This window comes from Nesoenas mayeri (assembly GCF_963082525.1).
Source record: "Nesoenas mayeri genome assembly, chromosome: Z".
Taxonomy (NCBI): domain Eukaryota; kingdom Metazoa; phylum Chordata; class Aves; order Columbiformes; family Columbidae; genus Nesoenas; species Nesoenas mayeri.
The window spans coordinates 64,820,733-64,845,544 of record NC_137542.1 but is presented as its reverse complement, the minus strand read 5'-3'; the positions used below and the strand labels follow the sequence as shown (position 1 = coordinate 64,845,544).

The 24,812-nt window shown below is 38.2% G+C and overlaps 1 protein-coding gene across 1 annotated transcript in view; it reads right to left on the bottom strand.

The window, feature by feature from the left end:
• Positions 1 to 18,104, bottom strand: part of ZNF366 (zinc finger protein 366) — a gene marked incomplete at both ends in the record, with an annotated part of 31,815 nt that extends 13,711 nt beyond the window's left edge. The window contains one exon of the mRNA XM_080363021.1: positions 18,044 to 18,104. Within this exon, the coding sequence (XP_080219147.1) occupies positions 18,044 to 18,104 (61 nt within the window). The remainder of the gene's footprint in view (positions 1 to 18,043) is intronic.
• Between the last annotated feature and the right edge of the window lie 6,708 nt (positions 18,105 to 24,812).

Below are 24,812 nucleotides of genomic sequence, written 5' to 3'. Positions count from 1 at the left end.
TCTGTGGACAAGAGAAAGCATCTTAAAAACCTGCTTGCAGTTTACTTCCTTCTAACTGGGCAGATTGTGGAATTATCTTTAAGATACTGCATGAAGCCAAAGGCTCAGTGACAAAACTTTAAGATGGAAAACTTAGACAGAGGAATCAATCAGTGCCTAAAGGAGTAGTGATTGAAGCAAAAATTTTAGGATCTCTAATATGATGGTTCAAAAACCACCTGTGATAGTGGAAAAGCCTAAAAAATATCACTTGAAATGGGGAGAAATATTGAATAATGAAACCAGGATGTGACTTTCAGTCCCTAGCTCTCTGATGGCAATAGCGTACATATATATACACACTAAACTTAGACATTATATTTCTGTGTGTGTGTATGCATATATATGGAATATATATGAGTGTGTTCACTCAGAGTGGATTATTTAGGAGTATTCATTCTGCTGTGTTTCTTTGTCAGCGTAGCTCCCTAGGCAAAATAAGGAACAGTTAGACTTTTAAGACTCTTTGGATACAAAAGCTTGACTTATTAAAAAGGGAGAAGGGGAAGAGAATCCTCTGAGTAACAAAGACAACTCTGCTTCTTTCCAAAAGGGAAAATGTTGTGGTTTTTTTCAAAATTCTTTTTAAGCAAAGCTAAACTCTTACAATTTGAACATAAAATGTGCCTGTAGACCAAAATCTTCCATTCAAAGTACAGGCCTGTCCCTCAAATATCTTTCATCTTGTGCATCCAATTATTTCCCAGCAATAGGCATATAAAATGCTTTGGAAAACCCACAGCAATTGAGAACCCAGCTATGTTATTTACTGCTTTTGTTAGATTATTGAAATGCTGCCAAAAATACTCAGACTTGACAGTGCAATGTGTCTAATTGCTCTCTTGTCTCTTGGCTGCTGGTTACTCTCTTCTTCAACAGCCTGTTTTACACAAAATTTCAGTCTTTCTGTAATATGGATTTATGGCAGAGGCTATAGGACTGCTTGAAATTACTAGAAAGAAATAATTTCCTTGCTTTACGTACCTTTGGCTGCTTTCACTGAAGGTATGGGTTTATTCCACTGCTCATGGCTACACACATCACGGGACTAAGCCTACAAGTGAAAGTGTTTAAACAGTCAGTGACCAGCACAGATAGGTGCTATATAAGCCAACAAAAAAGCACCTTAAAGAGAAGGGAAAGTACAGATCTGCAGTCTAAATATGGATCACCTTGCTGCTTTTCCCCCCGCCTCTTCAATGTGCCAAACCCCACGACGTAGGAATTCATTGAGGAAAGATTAAGTGTAGCCTCTCTTCTCATTTTCTGTTTGAATGAAGGCATGATCTTCATCTTGACCAGAACTTAAGTCCACAAAAATGGAAGTCCTGAGGAAACTGTAGAAGAGACTGCAGAATGGCAACCATTCATGAAATCATTAAGGAGCAGTCCCTTCTCTTTAAACAAGTTCATTAGATAACTTTAAAGATTTTAATAGCAGAGATCCCCAGTAATTTTGTTCTATCTGACTCTGGAGTAGCTGATATCATTTTAATACTGAACAATAAATAAGAGGGGTAATACTGAACAATAAATAGGAGGGAAGGAACTGAAAAATTTTTGCTTTAAATATCTCCTACAGACCTTTTGTATTTCTTATATAAGCATTTAAAAACTTCTTTCTTTCTTCAGCACTTTGTTATTTAAAATGTAACCACAGAATCACAGAATCACAGAATCGACTGGGTTGGAAAAGACCTCAGAGATCATCGAGTCCAACCCTTCGTCCAACTCTAGTCTGTTTACTAGATCATGGCACTAAGTGCCATGTCCAACCTCACTTTAAAAACCTCCAGGGATGGCGAGTCCACCACCTCCCTGGGCAGGCCGTTCCAATGCCTGACCACTCTCTCTGTAAAGAATTTCTTTCTAATATCCAGCCTAAATTTCCCCTGGCAGAGTTTAAGCCCATGCCCCCTTGTCCTATTGCTGACTGCCTGGGAGAAGAGACCAATCCCCACCTGGCTGTAACTTCCCTTCAGGCAGTTATAGAGAGTGATGAGGTCACCTCTAAGCCTCCTCTTCTCCAGACTAAACAACCCCAGCTCCCTCAGCCTCTCCCCATAGGTCTTATGCTGCACATGATTCTAAACATTGAGGTTAGGCTAAATGGGGAGACACTTTAAAAATTCTAGCTTTTGTCAGTAATGTTTTGGTTTCTCGGTTTTGATATCTTGATCTGGAAAGCTCACTCAGACAGAGGTTTCTGTGCTGTATTGGCAATTATATATTTAAAAAAAAAAAACCCTAAACCTAGCACTCCAGAGGCTATTTAAAAAAAAAAATATATATATATATATAATTTTCGAACAGACAAGAATTCTCACAGTTTCTTTCTTTATATAAATAAGTATGTTTGAAGACACAATATTTTGAAACCTAGTACCACAAATAAGCTCTCTCCCTGCCCTTTCATAGAAGAAAGGCTACACCGAGTTCAGACAGTTGTTGAGGTATTTCCAAAATAGAATATCTATGCAGCAGCTAGTAACATTGTTAACTTTAACAAAAGAGGAAGAGATTTTAACACAACATGAATCACCATTTACTTTTTCATTTCCACACACCATATTTCTACAGACAAAGGATTTTTGAAAGTACATAAATCATGCTATTCACTCTAAAACATACACATTGTTGTAGTCTCCAATTAATATTCTGTACTGAAGTCAACAGCATATTTTCTTATGAATTTAGTAGAACCAAGATTCTTCTGCCTATATGAAATAGGCCTATATGAAATAATAGGCCTAGCAATCAAAACGTGAGGTTATGAAATTTGTCAAACTTAAACACTGAATACTGCTGTTCTGATTTTGCTCTCAGGCAATACAATGGTAAAACCAGAGATGAGACCAAGATCAGAAGTGCTATGTACCCTCCGACAAAGGGAAATGGGCTACTTTATTAGGAGGTCTGCACTTGTGTTTGCTATTTCAGAAGATAAAACAGAGGAAAGTGTGAGAAATCTGAAAGTGGCTGAATAGACTGAACAGCTTCTCTCAGCTAGAAGAGAAATTCCATGTTAAACTGAACATGAATGACTGTAGAAACTGTGGCCTGTAAGACTGTGTTCCTGCTCTTCTCTTGAGGCCTGAAATATTGGTATCTATAAGGAAAGAACGAAATCTGACAGCTGTTTCTGTGTTGGATGCGGTGAGGATCAGTGACAAATGATATCTTATTACATTTCTTGAGCTGAAGTTGAGCAATGGGAGAGCTTCAGGCTTATTGAACAGCCAGCTGGGGGTTTTTTTCAGTCACTGACTTTTGCAAACTGTTACTGTAGGGGTAGTTATGGTTGTCTTAACAGGTTTAATGGGTTCGCCTTCATTCAGTTCACACTTCCATATTGTTTTGGTTTTAAATGTGCTCAGGCACACAGCTGTTGAATGAAGCAACAAATTCTTTACTTAGTATTCACTGATTTGTTGTTTATGCAAAACTCACATTGGTCTCAGGGTCTGACCAAAGGGGCTTTACTACCATTTCAGCGATGAAGCAGTGCTCCCTACCAAACCTACAGTCCATTCATTTATTTGCCAAACTTCGAAAATGCCAGAAATACACATAGAAACATGGATGTGTTTATTACTGGTAACCAAGTATTTTCAGTTAGTACACATCTGATCTCTCCTTATGATTTTCCCTGCTACTTTTCTTCAATGGCAGCATGAGCCCTACATAAGACCCTTTTTTCCTTCTCTTCCACTTCTTTTAATGTCATCTTTCCAGCTGCCTCCAGTGTATGAGTGAAGTCCTACAATAATGCCATTTCCAATTTCCTTTTCTATTGGGAATTTCATGATTTTGGAAAGCTGAAAAATAATAATGTGGATGTTTTTGACCTGTAATTTTCAAGTGCATCTTGTCTGTTTTGCTGGTTTTATAGTCTGTCATGAGTAAGAAGTTGGACAAGATCATAATAATATTCCATACCTGTGAAATACATGCACCTGATTGTCAGCTGTACATCCAGACTTTTGTTTGCAGGTGCTGCCTTGGGAATGACGAGACGTTCTAAATATGCTCAAAAGATTTAGAGTTATTTCTAATACTAGGTTCACTAGGTATTGGCTCAAAGAGTTAATCAATAATGGGTGATCTGTAGAGGGTTTTTATGTTTTTCAAATTAACACATTTTATTTACTGTAGGGCTCAGTGACTATAGCCATTAGAGGAGGGCAGAAGGTAGAAGATCACATTCAAACCCATACTGTAACTTCCCTAAAATCAGTGTTAACCCTACCGTCTAATTCTTTAGAGAAGTCCATGCAAGCTGTGTTTTCCATCCATGTTCTCCAGGCATAAATATTCACATTTCAAGCACACAAATTCGAAAAATTTACTTCATTAACATACACTGAGTATGGCATAATATACTCAAGCTGATTATATAAACTGAGCATATGTTATATATAAACTAAGGATATGTTAAGAGACCAAATTAGCCTTGAAGTCCTTATACTACATTATTTGGGGCTGTCCTAAATGGTGATTTACATTTTAAATGAAGAGTTCACTTTTTCTGTCACTGTGTGGAGCCTAGAGAAGAGAGAAATTTGGACTACCTGGCAAAAATAAACATGAATTTAGGGAAAGTATCGAAAATCAATGAGTGCAGACACTGATTATGGGGACACAAATGTTGGGGAAGACTTAAAAAGAAACAGAACTGAGATGGGAATAATAGCCATTGTGGAGTTTAGTAAAATCTTTTCCAATACCATTTCTACAAACATTTGTTTTCTCTCTCTCACATGCACGTAGATCTCGTGTCAATGGAAGTCCATGATTTAATCATAAGCTTAATTGTCTTCTGAGATAATTCTTTTTATGAGAGAGATGCCTACTTAAATGGAGAACACTATTAAGATAAATATATCACTGTAAATATTTCTCTTCCCCTTTTGGATTACCATCATTATCAGAATTGTAATGGGAAACAGGTAAAGAATTGTTCACTAAAATGATCTGGAATGACTGAAAATGAGAAGTGAACCAGATCACTTATTCTTCCTACATTACTATGATAGTACTGAGGAGCTTGATATCTTTTCACTTCTCCCTGGGAAATTACCTTCATCAGGCTTCAGGATAAAACTTCTTCTTTCCATCAACTTTTTTTTTTCTTTTCTTTTCTTTTTTTTCTCAGCAAGTGCTTGGTAAATGAAAACCGATAACCTGGGTAATTTGTCCTAGGGCATAATTAGAGCTCACTAAGGTTTATGAAAAGATATTCGATGAACTCTGAAACTAATCCTTCACAATGTTCTGTTGTCCACTGAGATATAACCTGAGCTATACTATGACCAAAAGTGATACTTTGGACAAACGTGTTGTACGCAAATGGAAAAATATAACTCATATCCTGAGACAATATGTTAACAGATTGTAACCTTTGTAGACAAACTTACTGGAAATCATACAATTACACACCTAAGAAAGTTAATGGAATAAAAAATCTGACATATTTGAACAGCTTAACATGACAGTATAGAGTTGCAACAAGCACTGAACTTTTGAAGATATCTTATATATTAAATAACTTTTTTTTTTTTTTCACTGACTCTGTTTTGGCATGTCTTCCTTGCTTCGTATTTGAAATGTGATCATTTTGGGGATTCCATCTGCTCTAAGAGCTTCCTATGCAGGGTAGCTGTATCTGGGAGATGACACCAGGACAAAGAAATGGGTCTTCTCCCAGAAAACTGTGCAAGAGAAATACCCTCCCTGTATTCTTGGTTATTCCTAAATTATAATGCTTTAGCTTACACAATTTTTGTTTTATTGTGGCTGGGAAATACAGAAGCATAGGCAACTTATCCACTTGCCTGCACTGCTTATAGAGTGGCTTTTGTAGCCATCTTGGATGCATGTGTAGCTTGTTTTTCTATTCAGTTGTCAGGAAGCAAGACACTATTATTACTTTTGCGGTAGTATAGTTACTTGGGTATTTCTTGTAGTAGTGAAAATACTCAAAATCTCAAAGTGAATGCACATTCAGTTTTCCATAACTTACAGATCATATTTGTTTTGATAATTATTGAAGATATTAAACTAGATTCTGACATTTCCTCCATTGAAAATCTGGAGCAGACCAACCCCTACCCTGCCAAAGCTAGGTCACTGATGGTGGCATCACATGTGCTTATAGAATGGTTTATGACATAATTTGCGAAATAGTGGTGATATTGTTTAGATTCTTTTTTTTTTAATTAAAAATTGCCTGCTGCTGTGGTGAGGTAGCTGTAGATATTTTTCTTCCCTGTAGAATCAGCGCTGCATTCTCAGTTTCGCAACATGGTTTGCTATTTCTCTCACTGTTTTTATGTGTGCTCTGTGCTTACTTTGGCAAAACCTTTGCTATCATTTACATTACTATTCTATTGTCTAACAAGACGGCTGGGGGGAGGTCGCAGAGCAGTATGGCTGGGTTAACCACTGAACATCTGCAATAGGGCCTTATTGGTAATGCCCCCAGCAGTATTTTAGCCACACAGACCATGTCTAGTCATTTCAATGTACATCCAAAGTGCCGTTTGAGTACAGTTTAGGCTTGCTGCTGGTTTGGGTCCTCTTTTCCATACCCTTCTTTCTCCTTTTTATTTTTTTCTCTTTTTCTTCCTCTTTGTGATTTTTCTTAGTTCTTCTCTTACATTCCCTTCCCTCTTCACTTCTCTATTCCATTGTGGTTCACTCCCTCACTGCTTCTTGATTCTTTCTTCTAAAATGGTCAGCAACACATAGATAACCTGACTAACAAAGTGGATGTTAAGTCCACAGTCTCTGAAGTGATGGGTGTTTACATAAAGCCGCCCCAAAGCACAGCTACACATGGTGGGAGCCTGAAAGGCAGAGCAAGTTATCTGGTCTTAGTATGTAAGGAGACAAAGGTTATATCTCCTCAGCTGAGCACCTCCACCTACCTGATCCTCTGATGCAAACAGAGAATTCAAGGCTGCTTTGAGATGGGGAGGAAGGGGAGAGGGAGCAGGCTCTGGCTGCTAGATCTCTGGCTCTGTGTCCACAGGGCAGCCCTGCCTCATCCCTGCTCACATCAGGGTGGGCTCTCGCTCAATCTCTTGCCTCTCTTTTTTCCACCAGCAGAAACCTGGTAAGTGTAGCCTGAAAAGGAACTGCTGTGGAGTTGCAGGAGGATGCAAAACCAGCCGTATCAGCTCAGGCTAGTAGCGTAGCTGACCCAAGACAATGCTTTTTGAAGAATATAAGAAACAAAAGGAGTATGATGATGATTTTCCAGAATCAGACCACCAGCTGGCTGTGGCTCAGAAATTTCCCCATGTTGTATTCTGATTTTTAATTCTTCTATGAAGGCTACATTTGGATAAAAGTTACTTAATATAAAAATCCAAAGACAAGCCTTCCTTGTGGGCTGCGAGGTGTACAGAAATCGGTAGCTGTGTCCTGGAGAAGTGAGGTATCTCTGAGTTCTCTGATGGAGAGTCTTGTAGCTCCCGAGATTCAGAGAGGAGTCAGGGCATTGAAAGCTGCACAGTGCAGTAGAGATGCCCACTTACACTCTTCTCAATCTACTTCCACCCTGAAACACTTCTGTGGTTTCTCTTTGAAGTACCCTGAAATCCGTATGTACTGTCGGTTATTTCAAGTATGGCCCACTTTTCATCTCCTCACCACTCCCTGAGTCACCAACCCATCCTGCTTCAATTTCTCCCATCTTCAGAAACTGATCTGTTGCCCCTGTAAAGCTGGATAATTTTTGCTGATAACCATTGAACTGCATAGTTTTTATTGGTTAGGTTACATCGTACAATGCCTCCCTTTTATTCTTTTATTCACCAAACGAGAAAGCTAAATATATCCATACTCTGAACAGAAGTGTGGAGGATACACATTGGTGGACTATTGTCTCAAGCAGGCTAGCCAGTGTGTGGCACTGCTCTGCTCTTGAAGGCACTCGTGTTCATGTGAAGAAGAAATTATCTCAGGTACCCCAGACTAGTTTTGTCTGTTTTGAAAATAAAACAAACACAAGAGGCTGAGTGCTGAGAGCTGCTGTCAAAGAAATGAGTATAGGTCTGAGTTTAGGCTGAGGATGTACCTTGACAAATTGCACTCACCCATTAGGGATCCTCAGACTCTTCTTCTGGAGCTTTGGTACTGCAGAGAAGGTATTACAAAACAGAATTAAATGAAAGGAACCTGACACTCTAGCTGAGCCATAAATGCAATCACTCAGGAGGGTGAAGTACCTTTAACTTGCGACTTTTCAAAAAACCTGCAGAAGCAGCACCTGGAAGGGGGCCAGAACTACCTCTCGAGAGGATGGAGTGCAGCAGACTACGGAGTCTGTCTTACCTCTGCTCCCTGCACCTTGGCACTTAATTTTTGTGCATAACGGCCCAGATTACCCTCACACGTCCAAATCTCTCAGTGGGGAGGAGGGAAATTAGTCAAAATCTCCCGCCTCATAAAGTTATATTTTGCACTGAATTTTATGTCATTGAAGTATATTCAGTTTCACGTGAATGTTTTTACAGGACTGGATCCCTACATTTGTGCATAGGTATACTGAGTTTCCAGACCCTGCCCTGCTAAGACCAGATTATGCAGGATGGTGACATCAGGAGCACATACATAGCAGAGTTTTGAATGTGTAAAGTTTAGCTGGTGCCAGCAAAAGGGGGGGAAATGCAATTTGATCCTGCCCTCACTAGTTATTGGAATTAACAATGGGTTGGCCAGCTCAGATAATTACTCAATTAAACAATGGCAGTGATTCATCCTAAGTAACTGCCCTAATTCTCTCCCTGGCATCATCCACTTTGCACTGAAATCATTATGTAAAATCAGAGGTGCAGCTGAGAACAAGAATTGGTATTTGACTGTTATGAGGTGATGCCAGTAAGACAAATTTCTTCATTTTCTTAATTGGGTAAGGAGGACATGTCAGAGGCTGGAACTTGGATCTGTCCCTGTCTCTGTAAAGTATGTGGAGTCACTTTATTCACTGTTTATAGAAGTCCTATCACTCCATTCCTGTTTCCTGTCTATTTCCATATCTGCTATTGCAAATTAAAATGGTGCATTTTTGGCACCATAGGGGTCCTATGTATTAAATAAGTTTTTCCCTGGAAAATTATCAAATAACAGTAAGGCAGTTTTAGAGGGCTTTTTGTTTGTTTGTTTTTTTCTCACCATACAGATATTTTCAGGGTCAGAGTGAACTGAAGAACAAATAACTAATATGAATATAAGAAGGGATCTGGAAGTAAAATAGTTATATTGAATAGAGTGTGGAGTTCTTGGAAGAACACTTTGGATGGAATATTTCCACTAAAGAGTACAATGATTAAACACTATAGAGTGCAGACGGGGGTGGGGGGTTGAGATGTAGAGAGTAGTATTACTTAAAAAAATAAGGAAGCTGTGCAGAACACCCAAAATTAGTATCGTCAAAAAAGCATACCCTTCCATAACCTTCATGCTGTCCTGCTTGGGCTGTTGTTTTGAAAGTAAACCTTTCACTGGCATTCATGACCTTTAAAAAGGAAATAGATTAAGCTTTCCTTCCTACTGTAGTCCCAGTGTCATTATCACCTCTATGGAGACCAGGGAGATGGTCTGGTCTCCTCCCACCTCTTCATTATCTTAAGGGGTAGTTGAGGGCCACTTTCAGCTTTGGTTCTTCAAGCAGCCCGCTGGCAACCTCCCACACCATTAGCAGTTAATGTGTGGGAAAGCAATTGCACCTTCTGAGCGTTGCACGTGTAAAACAACAGGTACGTCAAAAAGAAAGTACTAGGTAAAATGTGTGCATATACTTGGAGAAGGGCAGAGGATTGTATGAGAGAGTTTTCATACAAAGTCTACAAAACAGATTGCTTTGTAGTGAAAGTCTAGCTTTATTAAAACTTGGGGATTGTCCTGGTTTTGTGTACGGGGATGAGATAAGAGAAACCGTGACAGAGGTGTATTATTATTTTTCAGCAAGGCCACCACTTTTTGTATTTATTTTGTGTTCAGTTCTTTGTGTCACACTATTCAAAACTTCTAGTGAAACTGAAGGTCACTAGAGTGGCAGGTATTGTGTGTTCCAGTAAGACATGGCATATTCTACAAGAACTGAAAGAAGAGAGTTTCCTCCAGAAATTGACAGAATTAGGAAAAATATATCTGCTACGGACCACTTCTCTTGGTGTCCAGTTCATTAAAAGTAATTACCAGATGATACTTTCCTAGTCATGTAGAAAAGATTAATAAATTTGATTTCAGCTGAAATTTGAGCAGAATTGTTGATGGAAAACCTGCTTGGCTGAAAAGACTAATTAATCCCTATTAACCTCTCTTACTTTCTTGCAGTTAAGCTGGCTCAATAGTGAATTAGACATTTCCCTCTGAACAAAGTTGAATAGAAAACATGGCAAAGGAATGAGAGATGTCAGTGCCGTTCCTAGGACACCACTGTGTTTATCCTGTTGATACCCAAATAGAAAAGACTAAGAATCATGGGCAATGAGACAGAGTTAAAAATGGGTCTTAAGGCAAATTACTGGAGCACTGGAGGAAACTACTTTTGATATGTCTGCACTGTGAATAGAAGGCTCTGCTTTCTAGCCTTCCAGAGCATAAAATCTGTATTATAACATTGAAACCATGTTGAACTGAAATACGTTCTTATTGTTCAGAAAAATTGTCACCTTCCCATACATCTCACAATTGCAATCAAATGGGAGTCCATTTTTTAAAATCAGCCTATATTGTTTAAAGAGAAATACACTTAGTTCTTCAGTTGCAGCATAAAATGGTATTTTTGACTGATCATACAAAGTGCTTGCGAGGAAGTAATTTAAGATGACTTCCTCTCTAGCTTTACCCTTCTCCTGAGATGCCAAATTTGAATCTTCTTCTTGACTGTACAGCAAAATGCAAACGATTTTTCTCTCTGATCTCCAAAATGCATCCTGCAGATTTCTTTGAATTGCTTTTTAACTCCTAGAAATTGTTAAAAATCAGAAATAACTTATTGAAACCACTAAAGGGAATCTGAAATACAAAAAAAAAAAAAATTATATTGCTTCTGTCATTTCGATCACTTGGAAAACAAATCTCCGTGGAAATCAGCTAACAGGGAGAAATTCTTCGGGTTAATTATTTTAAACTGAAACAGATTTAAAATGCCAGTTTTACTGAATTCAATAAACTAACATACGGAGTGAGAATGGCAGCTCAGACTTAGCCAAATGTCATCAGCAGATACCGGAATAGAGGCTAGAGCTACAAACAAATAAGAAATTACTTTTTGCCAAAAAAAAAAAAATATATATATATATATATATATATAAAAGGAACTCAACATAGTTGGAAATCTGAAATTCTTCACAGTTCCTGAACAATTCTAGTACTAATTCTTTACTGTTAGCGATGCCAAACACTTGTTTCGGATACTAAATTCAGATATTCATCATAAGAAAAAGAAAACCAGAAAAGCATCAAACCACTGTGACTCTACGCCATGTCTAAGAATGGCTAACCAACAATATAAAATAAAGTTTTGTAAACAATGTAAAAATCCACCCCTGCCCCCTACCCCCTCAAAAAAAAAAAAGAAAAAAAAAATCATTCTGTTCAGAACTTTTTCCCTGGAAATTTGCTGAGTGCCACATACAAACCTGGAAGATTTGATAGGAATTATTGTGTTTTGAGAGGAATGGTGGAATGGTGGCAGGTGAGGCTGTGCTGTGGGCAAAGGGACAGTACTCAGAGGATAAATAATAATGTGAATTCTGTTCTGATTTGCTGTCCTGACCAGGTTTAGTGCCTTCCACTGGGTGCCGGTCTGTGCATATTTGCTGTGTCTCGTAGTGAATGATCTAGTGAACATCTTCACTGCAGTCATTAGAGGCAATCCCAAGGCCTGACCATTTGCCTACAAAATACAGCGGCAGCTGTTCAACTGCATTTCTCTACCCACAGCTTAAGTTTAGGGGTGTTCCAGTTTTTGTGTGACAGGAAAGACATTAATGTATTTGGACTCAAAAGGCCGAAGGAAGAGGAGATACGGAGGAGGGGTCACTCAGCACCATTTCTTTGATACCTGTGGCTGCTTCATAACATCTTGACAAAAAGCTACCTGCAGATATATAAAATGGTTCTGAAAACCTTGGTGGCTCCACATTGTGAGTGCAACATTATGCAGAAAACCTGTATGATAGAACAGTCATGCTAGTATAATTCTTTGCTGTGGTGCTGCAGGGGGCAGGGAGCGGGAAACAAAAAACAAACAAACAAACAAAAAACCACCATAATCAACAAACCAAAACAACCAACCAACTGAAAAAAAAAAACAAGACCCCCACACCACATTATTTTCCTTCACCTTTATAAGTAGATGCGTTTAGTTTCTGGTAAACCTGCGAGCGTATTATTGTCAGCTGGCTTTTCCAGGAGGTCCTCTGCAGTTTTCTGTAATTCCTATCACAGGGCAGCAATTTTGAACAAATACAGGATGCTCTTCATGGCTTCAGAAACCTGTACCAGGGAGCTAACCCAAAGTGGGCTAATGCCAGCCAGATGGTTCAAACAAATCCTGCTGTTCCTTAGATACTGACAGATGTTCTAAAAACAGGTCATCCCTTTCTCTTTCACCTCCTGATATTGCATTCATTGTATATATATGCTAAATACTTTAAAGCAGACAGGTAGAAAAATACACTGCTACCAAGAAGTACTGTATGAAAGACAACCCCTTTTCATATTTACCTGAAGCTGAACCACTACTTGCTTTTGAAAGCACCTTAGTGAGAGGACTAAACCTGAAATACTGACTATATACCAGTGTGAACTTCCTGAATATCTTTAGAGTTGGTATATTTGAGTTTGGTTTATATCTAGCTTATTGGATGTTAGTAAGAGCACATACTCTTTCTAATTTATGAAAATTTCAGTAGCAGATCAAGCACAGATCCGACCACAAAACGAAAGGAGGAGTCTTAGGTTAGACTCTGCAAAAAGAGTCAGATAGTTACATTGCAACCCTAAATAGGGAAGACTAAAGCGTAAATGGCTTTTGCTCCGTCCTGAATAGCAACAAACCAGTGAAAAGGAAGACTTCAAGTCATCTTGTCCCTCCCAGCCAACACACTTGTGTCTTATCAGAGGGCCTGGGGTAACAATATCCTGCTCCCTGAGCAGGGGCTGAGCTGTGAGCTCCCATCCGGGAGCCACCACACTTGCTCCTCTACCTTGGGAACACCATCCTGTAGAATTCTTCCTATGCAGAAAAACTGGATGGTTTCTACTCTTCATCAGGCCTCCAGGCAGAGGACTGGGTGGGTAATTCCTGCTTGCTGTGCATTAGTATTCCTTGTAGTACAGCATCATCTAAGAATAACAACTGAAAACATATGACCCTTCTCATAGCCTTGCTTTCAATTTCAAATCAGTTGTGCTTTTCTTGAATTCATTAGATAAAAAGTACGTTATCAATGTATGAAACTCAGTTTACCTTGCAGCTTTTTGTAATTAAATGAACCTCCAGATTAAATGAACATTTGTATTTTTCAGTGTTCTCTGAATTTTAGTGCTGCTAATGAGCCTAAGCATCTGGAAAGTTGGATGTTTCCAAGCTTACTTTTTATGAATATTGGCAAGGAGAAAATAGGTTTTCAGGAAACACATTCTTTACCTAAGTATTTCAACTCACATTAATTTATGCACACCCACAAAGCAGAAGGAAAATGTGACAGTATTTTAGCTTTCATAGTAGAAGAGAGAGATGAAAGAAAGGAAGAAAAATATTTTTTGCACCTTTCATTCAAATAATATGTCTTTCTAACATCCAAAGCAGGAAATAAGGAGTGAAAGAAAAAAAAAAATCAAATGTTTGCCAAATTTCTTCCTATAACCTTGAAAGCATGAAAATATCTTCTTTTAATACATGATTACTTAGCTTAGTTACTTCCAATGTCATTAGAAGTCTTTACAACACATTGAGCGTTGTTGATTTAGAGGAAAATGCTGTGGTTTGCTTATTGAGATCAGAGTAACACTAGTATAAAACTATTTATTTTAGAAAAGCAAATCACAAAAGCATTAAGTTTGGAAGGACCTAAAACAAAGATTAAATAATATTGTTCGTTGGATCATTAGTATTTTAGGAGCCAGGCAAGAAGGAATAGTCCCTGCCAGATAGATGTAAAGAAAAATCAGACATCCAGCATGCAGTTCAGTATGTGCTTTAAATAGCCGGTAAGTACTAACTTAGGCCTCTTCTTTGGATGAAAATCTGAATATCATCCATAAAATTCCACTGCACTTTTACAGCCATGGAGAGCTACAGTCGCAGCTTCAGAATATCAGCCTTTCGGCAGGAAGATGGTAGCCCTAAGTAATCTTTTTTCCAAACTTGTTTATTTCTTTCTAAAGGTTTCATATTACTTGTCTCTCTACAATTCTCTCTTCCACAAGCTGACATTCCTTCCTTTTCAGTGGCCTTCTGGAATGGTGAACTAGACTGGGGAAAACTACTGCATTAAAGAAGGAAAGGCTCATTTGGTTCTAACAAGGGGTCTATTTTTAAAAATTGGTTGGGCTATAAAATTAATCCGTCAAACAAATGAATAATTTTACAGCCATCTGTGGCAGTGTGCACAGCACTTGCAAGGTCTGTTTGAAGGCACCTTTTGTTTCATTGGATTAGTTACTCCTGTGAAACGCACATTAGTGCTCAGAAGCTATACATAATTTCTTACCAACTAATAAGAGGCTACTTTTCCCTACACACCTTTGCCCAACCTCTGTCCTTGAACCATGGCCACACAAGTGCCCTGTTACCTTATGCAGCATTTACTGCTTTAGATTTTCTGGATGGCATTGTGCTGAGATATCTGTCCGAGTGGAGTGTCCTTCAGACACATGTCTTTCTGCATCACTGAGGCTTTGGAAACAATGTAAGTGCTATCTGGGATAATCAGTACTCTTCTGCCTCTGTATGTGTGTCCTGTCTTGGGTTGCTACCGTGATTTATCCCGCTGTGCTTCTCCCACTCTAAATACAGCAAGTCTATCTGGAATTACCAGAAATGGTACCTAAAAGACATGCCAATATGTTCATTCGTGAGATGCACATCATACCACTTAGTCCACCAGAATCTGCTCTGCGTCCAGATAGCCCTAAGGCAAGGCCCTTATCGATGTGTTCGATTGAAAGAATGAGTAAACAATAAAAAAAACCCCTTAAAGTGCAAGTATTCAGATTATCTCCTGGGCAAAAATCTGTGTTAAAGGTACCAAAAATGTTGTTGGACGTATAAATCAGTGCTACTACTCTGCATCCAAACTCACATTCTCAATAATTCTCACCTTTAAAGAAGACTGTCCTAAATGCAAAAAGAGAATTTATGTTTACAGAAAGACTTCTATCAGTTTCTATGCTTTTTGAATGAGACTTGTTAACCTGGCTTTCCATGGGCTAAAACTCATTTCTGTAACATCTTTGTCATAATTAGTGTAGTTTTATTCTTCAGAACAACGGCAAAAATCTGCCTGTGTTCTGTTTCATTGTAATTGAGAATAAATCAAATGAAAATAATGGCTTTAAATAATTGTCTAGGAAAAGACATACACTAAGTGACCTTTTACTTATGTATGCTTTACACATAAATATGGCTTTTAGCAATAGCAGCAATAAGACTTTAAGCAAAATAAACAGTCTCTTATTATTCTTAGTTTATTGCTTCAATATTATATTTTTTACTATAACGTTGAGGTGAATAACTTAAAACTCATTTCATAAACATTTAGTTTGTACCATAAACTGGTAGTAGATCTGTACTCAATCTGACCTCAGACCATATTCGTCTCTGCTTGTAAATATCTCAGCAATGTGGGATAATATATACATCAGCCAAATATCTCCTTTTTCCTGACACCTCAGAAAGATATTAGCTGTGTTACAAATTACCATTATACTAAGTCATGTTAAAGTTATCCTAGCAATCCAATGTACAATGTGAAAACAGACTCAAAATGATTGCAAAGTTGTATTATTTGAAAGAAATATAAACCTGATAGGTGATATTTAACAATGATGTTCAAAATTCAAGGTCTATTTTTTACTGTGAAATTATTAAACATTCTTTTAAAATGTTCTGTCTGTATACTCATGATTGGGAAACAGATTTAAGAATAGCATGTACTGCTTTTGTCCACCTACTATGAATTTGAAAGCATATATTCTTCTTCATGTACTTCAGACAATCTCTCAGAGAAAGGATTTATCATATGTGTGGTCCAAATCAATAATACATTAATGTTCTGTATCTTCAGAAACAAAATCTGTACCCAAAGGCTGCAACTGGCTCTTACTTACATGTTAAACAGGATTTCTGAACTAACCAGATCAAAACTTACAGATGATTCCAACCAGACTGACACTCCGCAGTTTGAGCGAAATACCACCACAAATGAGAGCTTACATATTTACAATGTTTAAAAGACTCCTCTACATCTAGCTTGAAATAAATAGTGGTTTTCCATATGTTTGATAAGTAACTGTCAAAATAGTATTCCAAATCATCTATTTAATTTGAATCGGTATTTAGTCACGTAAAACATAAACCCAGGTATCCTGAGCAAAACATGTGGCATGTGATTTTCATGGCAACATCTGGCATCTACTTGCTATTAGCAGAGAATCCTTTGTAGGTTAAGCATAACCAAATAAACCTAATAACTGGTACGAAACTAGATTGACCTGCAACATTAAGCTACAGAACTTCTAGAGATAATTAATTTCCACCGCCTTTGGCAGAACCAGAGTGAAGCAGTTCCTAAAGTGAAGGAAATCTACAACTTACCCAGAAATCGGGCTGAACTTGGGGTAAATCACTCCTTCCTATGGGGTGCAGAAATGCACCAGAGAGAGGGGGAAGAAAATCCTTTCCACTAGTTGTTTTGTGGAGGGGTGGGAGCAGAGGGCTGTCCCCGGGAGGAAGTGCAGCCCAGGTGCCCGGTGAGAGCGGAGCAGGAGCGGGAGAGCCGGAGCTGCCTGCCAGCCCTGCACGATGCCCTCCCGCCTTCTGGAGCTGCTCCGTATGGGTTCTGGGCATCCTGCAGACGACCCTGCACTTCACAGAGCTGCAGCCTGAAGAAATACTGGATCAGAAGATGACCAAGATCTTCTGCAGAGAAATGGACACCTGTCGTAATTCTTTCCCCCACCTCTGCAATCTTCTTTTATACACGCATGGGAGGAGATTTTTCTCTTCCAATATTTGAAACATGCTCTTGCATTCTGTCACTCATTTTACATGCTGCTTCTGATCATTTAGATGCATTTATGCCCAACACAAAAATTATTATTGATAGCTACAACAATGCAAACAACAAATAAACATTTGAGTCCATCCTATTGCTAGTATTGTTGATTGGCCTTGGTGTTGTTATATACTAAGCAACATGAACTTCTTTACCTCTTTTTTCTCCAAGTGAGAGCCTGAAACTGTCTTACCATATCTTAAATACAGTTAGAAAGACAAAACAAAAAAAAAAGAAGACATAGTAATTCTTCTCCCACTATATTACAGGCTAGTGGGTTGACGCAGACTTCAGTAGTGGCAGATGATACATGAAATACATCAATTTGCATATTACACAGCTTCTCTCTTTATTTCAACAATGGCCCAGTGAATCTTGCTGAAACATTCAGGTTAAAGTTAGTGCAGCCTGTAACAAGATTCTGGCAGCAGAAGCTGTATATGCAAAATGCATAGCAGATCATGTTACGAATATTATCAGTCTCACTGGAAAACATTTTCTTGTCTGCATTGATTAAAACGTATGCTGTTATCACCAGTATCTAAAAACCAGACTACACGTATCTATAGCGTAAATATGCTGCTTGTCAATGCATATGGTTATTATCTTTTTATCAGTTAAATGTGTATCTGATTAATGCCTTTTCTTAATACAAAAGCATAGGTATTGCACTTCTAAAGAGTTAACCATAAAAGCATTCTTACTTAACTTACCAGTTGTTGAGGCTGGAAGGAGTCTTGCCCTAAGCTTTCTACCTGCTCTCATGTTCGTAATCTCTGTCTCTCTCTCCCTCTCCTCCCTCCCCCCGTACAGAGATTGCAGTAAACTTAGAAAACTAGCAGGGACAGTGTTTCAAACGACTTAAGAAAGAGAACAGGAACAATCATTTCGTTCTCTTTTTTTCAGATGAGTACAGTACCTTCAGAAAGAAGGAAGGAAGGGAGGGGAGAGGAAGTCAACAACCCTTTGCTTTCCTGCAAAAAAATAAGGAAACAGCAGATAGCAATCTCGTTTTCTCTCAAACAAAATGTTTGGAAAAATAAATATAACCAAACAAAAAGGAATTCCTCAAGTATTATATCTACATTATTGGCTTCATAAAACCTACTTTACAGCTTGCTATGTGCAACTACATTAAAACAAATGGGTTTCTGAAGTAGTGAGTGGAAATAAGACACCCATGTCTTATGCAGAACAATTAGCCATAAGCTTGCACAGATAATGCCGACTTTTACTCTAGAAAATGAGCAGTCATAGATGGATAAATGCATTTTTTTTCACAGTGATAAGGCACAAAAGATCCTAAACCCCCTCTTTATTGTGATCCCAGGAAAACAGCACACTGGGTATTTACAGAATACCATGAAATAAAAAGAGGGATGGAAGGGGGCAGAAAAATGGTAGGGTTTGTAGCTTGATATTGAAGTTACAATAATAAGTAATTTATCTCGAAGACCTGCATTATAGAAGGCATTCTGATTTATCCAAACAAAACCACTGCACTATGTTCTAGGATGGATTTTATACTTTATTTTATTTCTTTCTTTCCCCATTAAACATATTTTGACAATCAGATACCAGCCAGTTGGCTGGAGTTATAGTTGGGATAAGTTTAGTCCATTGTGCTCCACTGTGTTTTCCTTTGCTTGTATGTTTTCCCCTAACTTTATCTATCATCTGAAGTCCACTTATAATGATTATATGCCCCCTTTTTTTTACCACTTATTTTTTGCACTCTAACATTCTTGCTGGTAAACACCTTCACACTGTTGCTGGGGTTGTATTTTCAGTGAGCCTTTTAATGTGGTACCAAAGATAGTGCTGCTCATCTATGAGCAATTCAGGGTTGAGTTCTGTGAAAGTCATAAAACAAAAAGCTGTGTCAAATTGCCGTCTCCTACAAACTGTGCATTCAGACTTTGCCCTGGGAGCAACAATTAGATTAATGTAGCTCAAATAAATTGAGTTATTGCTGTAAATTCGGTGGTAATGGGAGGACAGGTTGGTATGTTATTCCATGAAGATTATTTTCTTTTATTGTACAATAATGAGAACAGATAAGGCGCAAGCCAACATACGGAGACACTCTTTGGCACCTGTGTTCCTTCATGCAGCTCCTGGTGTTATTTCCATAAGACTTCTTGTAGTGATCTGGCCAGAGAAGCTTTTATTTTAGTATTCAGCAACTGAAAGCTTTGGTTATGGACATCAGTAGTTGACAGAGCAGTGCAGGTGCTACGAGTGATCTCTGGCTTTACAACATCATCAGTGTTTCCTGGAATGGGTGAATGTTTGACTGGGGGTGAATTTTAAAAACAAAAGAATGCAATGCACTTAAGGTATATACCATAAATGAAGTCCTTGATACTTGCTTGGAAATAGAGGCCTCAGTCAAACAGATCTCTAGTGTATACCATGCACAAGGTAAGTAAAGAGACATTGGAAGCTACCAAATTAAGGGATTGTCCTGTGTAGTCTGTTTAGTAGATAAAAAAATTGATTTTGTTTTGTAATTATTTTTCCAGTGTCACTGCAAGATGATAGCAGCTTCCAGGCTTTTAAAGTTTGTTTTATTTATTTATTTGCCAGGTGTGCCAGGTTAACGAGACCCTGAAGACTGTCTTTTGTTTCTCTCCATTGGGAACACATTGCAGAAGTCTAGCTGAAAACTTATACTGACCAGATTAGAATTATTCTTACAAAAGTTGCTGAGGATATGAGATAGTCTGTGTAGTCCTCTATGAAGGACTTCATTTTAAGACACATTCCATACTTCTTCAAATAACAGTTTCATTTTCTTGAAGATTGCAAAGCTAAAAAGCTGACCAAAACCATCTATGCGGCATCTTCACCAGACTGTAAAACTGCTGTTCCGATTGAAGGAGACTGTGAGAGACTCCTACTTCAGCAAGGAGATCAGAAGATGTGAGGTCTTTGCTAATCCTAACTCAGGTCCCATTGTCAGCAGCCTTTCCACCAGCCAAATGCTCAGGACTTAGTCATGTGCTGATTTGACTGAAACTGAGTTAATTTTCTTCACGCAGTTAGAATTTTTCTCCTTTGTAGCTAGCAGGGTCTTTTGTTTAGATTTCCTATAAGAATAATGAGATAACACTGCATCTTCCCTGAGATAGAGTTGATATTTTCTTCCAATATCTTTCCAGTGTTTGAGATTTGGTATGAAAAGAATGTAAGAACTCACTGATATCTTGGCTGTTGTCACAGAAACCAAAGACTTCTCCATCTGTCCAGATGAAGGTGCAAATTGGTAGGAGGTGGGCACAGATAGGACAGCACCTGGACTGACATCCAGGATGATCAATGAACTATTCTCTACCGTTAGTATCATGCTCAATATATAATTGGAGTCAGCTTTTTCAGCTCCTTAGTTCCATGAGATTGGATCTTCTGGTTTGTTACTTTGGTTAGTTCAATTTGGAAGTCCCATTCTGTTGGGAGTCCGGTGTTATTAATAGTTCAGCCTTTTGCTGTTCTGCCATTTTGCAGTCGCTCTTTGGGCCTTTCTGCCTTTTGCCTTTTTTCTCTCTTATGGGGATCAGTGGACGAGGGTGCCCTCCTCTCTTGAACTAGTTGTTCGGTGCAGCTGGAGTTTCATGAGGGATTGTACTAAGGTTCTTTTGTGTTGTTTTTTTTATTTTATTTATTTTATATGATGTAGTAGTAGTAGTAGTAGTAGTAGTAGTAGTAGTAGAGTACACTGTTATTTTAGTGCCTTATTAAACTGGTTTTATCTTAGCTTACAAGTTTCTCCCTTCCCTTTCAGTTCTGTCCTCTATCCCACTCACGGGGCTGGGGGGAAAGTGAGCAAGTGGCTATCGTGGTCTTAGTTGCTACCTGGGATCAAACCACAACAACTTAGCTGCTCCATCCAAAGAAGCCAGGTGTGCAGTCACTGTAGTACTTTACTTGCTCTTCTGCCCATTTCTCCCAACTGCTGCCAGGAAATCATAACCCAAGAAGGAAGAGGCACTGAAACTGACATTTTGATGCCAGAAAATAGCTTGCAAGGTCATGGATTTTCTGCCTGTGAAGAAATAAAAGTGTGGCCAAAATCACTGGCACCTAGACTCATGTAAAACATGTCACAACAGATGATACTATTTATGTTATTGACCCAAGTTCATAAGGACAAGTTCATCTGTTTTTCAGAATATATTTCTGGAAGAACTTTTAGCCTTTTTGTTTGTTTGTTTGTTTGTTTGGGTTTTTTTGGCCATTTCTCATGGTTCTGTTACCAAAATAAAGCCACCAATGCAAATTCATAAAGGTACCATGTTCACCTCAATGCAGATAAGTGAACAACTTCAAGTGTAAGTGCTTCCTGGGTCTAGTACATAGTTTCTTGTAGGGAAGATGAGTGGCCAGGAGAAAAACATTCTTGTGGTCATGGTCAGGATAAGCACTGAGGACTAGGAAGATTCCCCTAGTACCGGTCTCTACAACTAGACTAGATCTTCAGCCAGACTGACATCTATGATGTCGAGGAGGTGATTTCTTTCCTTCTTTTTTTTTTTTTAACTCCAGTAGGTAATAAACTGTGTTTCACAGGCTATGTCCAATGACAGCAGAGATGCTTCTTTATATATTCAAAATAAGAATTAAATAAACAAGTTCAGCATGCTAAGAATAATTTGAGCCTCTATCCATCACAGATAGGAGAGAACAGAGGTAACTGTAGCACGAATAGTATCCCACTTCAAGCTGAGAAAATGAGACCACTGGCAAAAAAATAATGAAACTTTTACTGGTTTCTTGATTGCTTTAGTACATCAACCTTATACCTCTGAACTGTCTGTGGAAATAAAAAAAAAAAATTAATATCTTCCTTCCTGTCTACACTATACCTGTGACATGTTAACTGAGTAAAAATAATACACTTCTCGCTTAAAGGCAAAATACTGAAGGACGCCTAATTGTTTTCCATAAGTCACTCTCTGCTGTCCTTTCCTGTCTTCTGCATGAAATGTTTACCATAGACTGTTCAGGAATGAGCTGGCAGAACGCTAATGGGACCAGAGACGTGTGGAGCTGCATCTGAAGGACTCCTCCTCCATGCTGTAGCATGTGAAGAATGTGGCTCTAGCTACCAATATTTGGTTGTGTATTGCAATTTATTGTATTGCTACACTTTCAGCCTGCATACGTTGCTACACAATAACATATTTCCAGGGTTTGGGGTTTTTTTAATTACTGCAGTCATACTGTCTGTATTTCATTTAGTTTCTTGGATTAGAAAATATTAGAATATTAGAAAATATTCCAAAAGTTTTACACTACTACCTGTCTTTCATGACCACAGAATGATCAGAGTATTCTCAAAATTATGTGTTTTACGGCTAGATTTACCACTCCGTCATCTAAATATTTTTCATTTTTGAGTCTGGTAATAACTGACACTTTAATTAATTATTTGTGTTCGCAGACTATAACCTTTGGACCAATCACATTTGTAAATTGTTTTGGGGAGAGAAAAGGCAAAATTTGTATTAGAAATGAGTGAAAGAGAGGAGCTTTCCTGGCAATAAACACCTTATTATAATTTAAAGTGGACTTTATAACTCATCCCGGGCCAAACTCATTTCTGGTAAATTACATTGGCCGCAGTCATTTAAAGACAGGCTTTTCCTGTTCTCTGTATACAATCATCACAACTACCCTTATTAAAACAATACCATCAAAAGCTATTTTAAAATAAGATGGTATGATTAAGAGGATGTGTTTTCATCTTTTAACATACATAAAGCTATGTGAGCAGAAGTGTGAGATCTGTTCAGGTCAGAGGTGGACAAGAACTTGGCATTGGTCAATATATTTGAATTTGGTGCCATGTCTGAAGATCTGTAACACATGGCAAGTTGCCAAAGTATCCACCAAGTTTCTTTGGTGTTTCTCAAAGCTGGCCATTTAACAGCAGTAGTGGCTGCAGCGTTACCTCTGCTTAGACTGGGAAATTAATCCTCTGTTTTTTCTTGATGATCTTTCTTGATTAAGAGAGTTTGTGTACTCTAATGTCCACTAAGTGTACTGTAGCACCTGAAATTAGTTAATGCATTTACAGGCTTAGGCTGGACATCTTATGTTGTAAAATGTGTCGCTCTTCAGAAAGTATCAGGAAACAACGTATTTGTGTATTCTTCCTTGTGCAGTGATGCTTCTTACCTTGTTAGTTCTGATAATATGACAGTATTTATTCTGAAAGCCTGACAGTACATTTCAAGATGAATCCAAAATCAATATGAATTTATCTAATTTCTGTAATCAGCCTGAAATTGCAGTAATTTTCATTTTAGTTTTTTTTTTCACCTACCCTTGATAACGTAGACTCTATCTTAAGTAAAGAGTGGTAATGATTTTTGAGAGATGCTTTTGTCCTTTAGTTTATGACATTTTTCTGAAGTATTCAGTGATTTTTCTACTATTGAAGTGCTGTGGGCATTTAAAAAAGGCCCTTTCTGGGAGCAAAATAAAGATAGTGAAAACTCACCACCATTTCTACATAGCACACCTCTGATTTATGGCTGCTAGGCTGCAGAGCCAGGAAAACTCTTGGAAAATCACTGCTGCACACCTGTGTGAACAATTTGTGTCTCCAAGGCTTTTCTAAGATCTCTGAACTTTAGAGAAAGAAAGAAATAATCCTTCTACTTGTGTTTATGTTGGAGTTTGAAGGTATTTGTTTCTCTGTTTTGGGGCTGGATTTTCTTGTATCTTGGGGTTTGTTTTGTGCCTTGACACTTGGTAAACAGTAGGCAGAGCAAACACTGTACTACCACAGTCCTTGCTCATTCAATGCTCCCACTGACTGACTGCTGTCTCCCTGCAACTGGAGATAATTGTGTCAGGTCGTACACACATAAAAGGATACAGCCAGTTGTCAGACAATGTAAACTAGTAGACTGTATGTGGCAGAGCGTATGGATTGACAAATGAACTTGCAGGAATTCAAAGTAATTATCAATAAATAAAAAGTGAGTGTTAAGATATCTAGCCAAGAATAATTAAGAGAAAAGAAAAGCAGAACTCTTAGGTCTGTTAGATTTCCTCTGTTCTTTAAAAAGTTTAAAATAGTTTTGTTTTCAGTCCTTGTTTTTTTTCTTTTTTCTTTTTTTCTCTTTCATTTTTAACAAAACACTTTTGCTGAGACTTCTATTGTTTTGTAGAAAAGCATTTGGTTATAACTTAAAGCACAGGAAAAACCCCCATTTACAGGAAAAAACTCAGACTACACTAGAAGTCTTGCCACTGGGATTTCTTCAGCTGTACATTTCCCTTTTGCTCATCAGGGTTGCCCACTTCAGTTCATACACAAAAACGTGTGCACAACAGTGCTAGTGGTGATTCTGTTAATGCACAATGCCAAAATAACCCTTCTAAGATGTTTTTACTCAGTAGACAGTATTGCACTGTTCCTGAATATTTCTGGAGAAGGGCTGAGGTTTGTGTACATGTGTA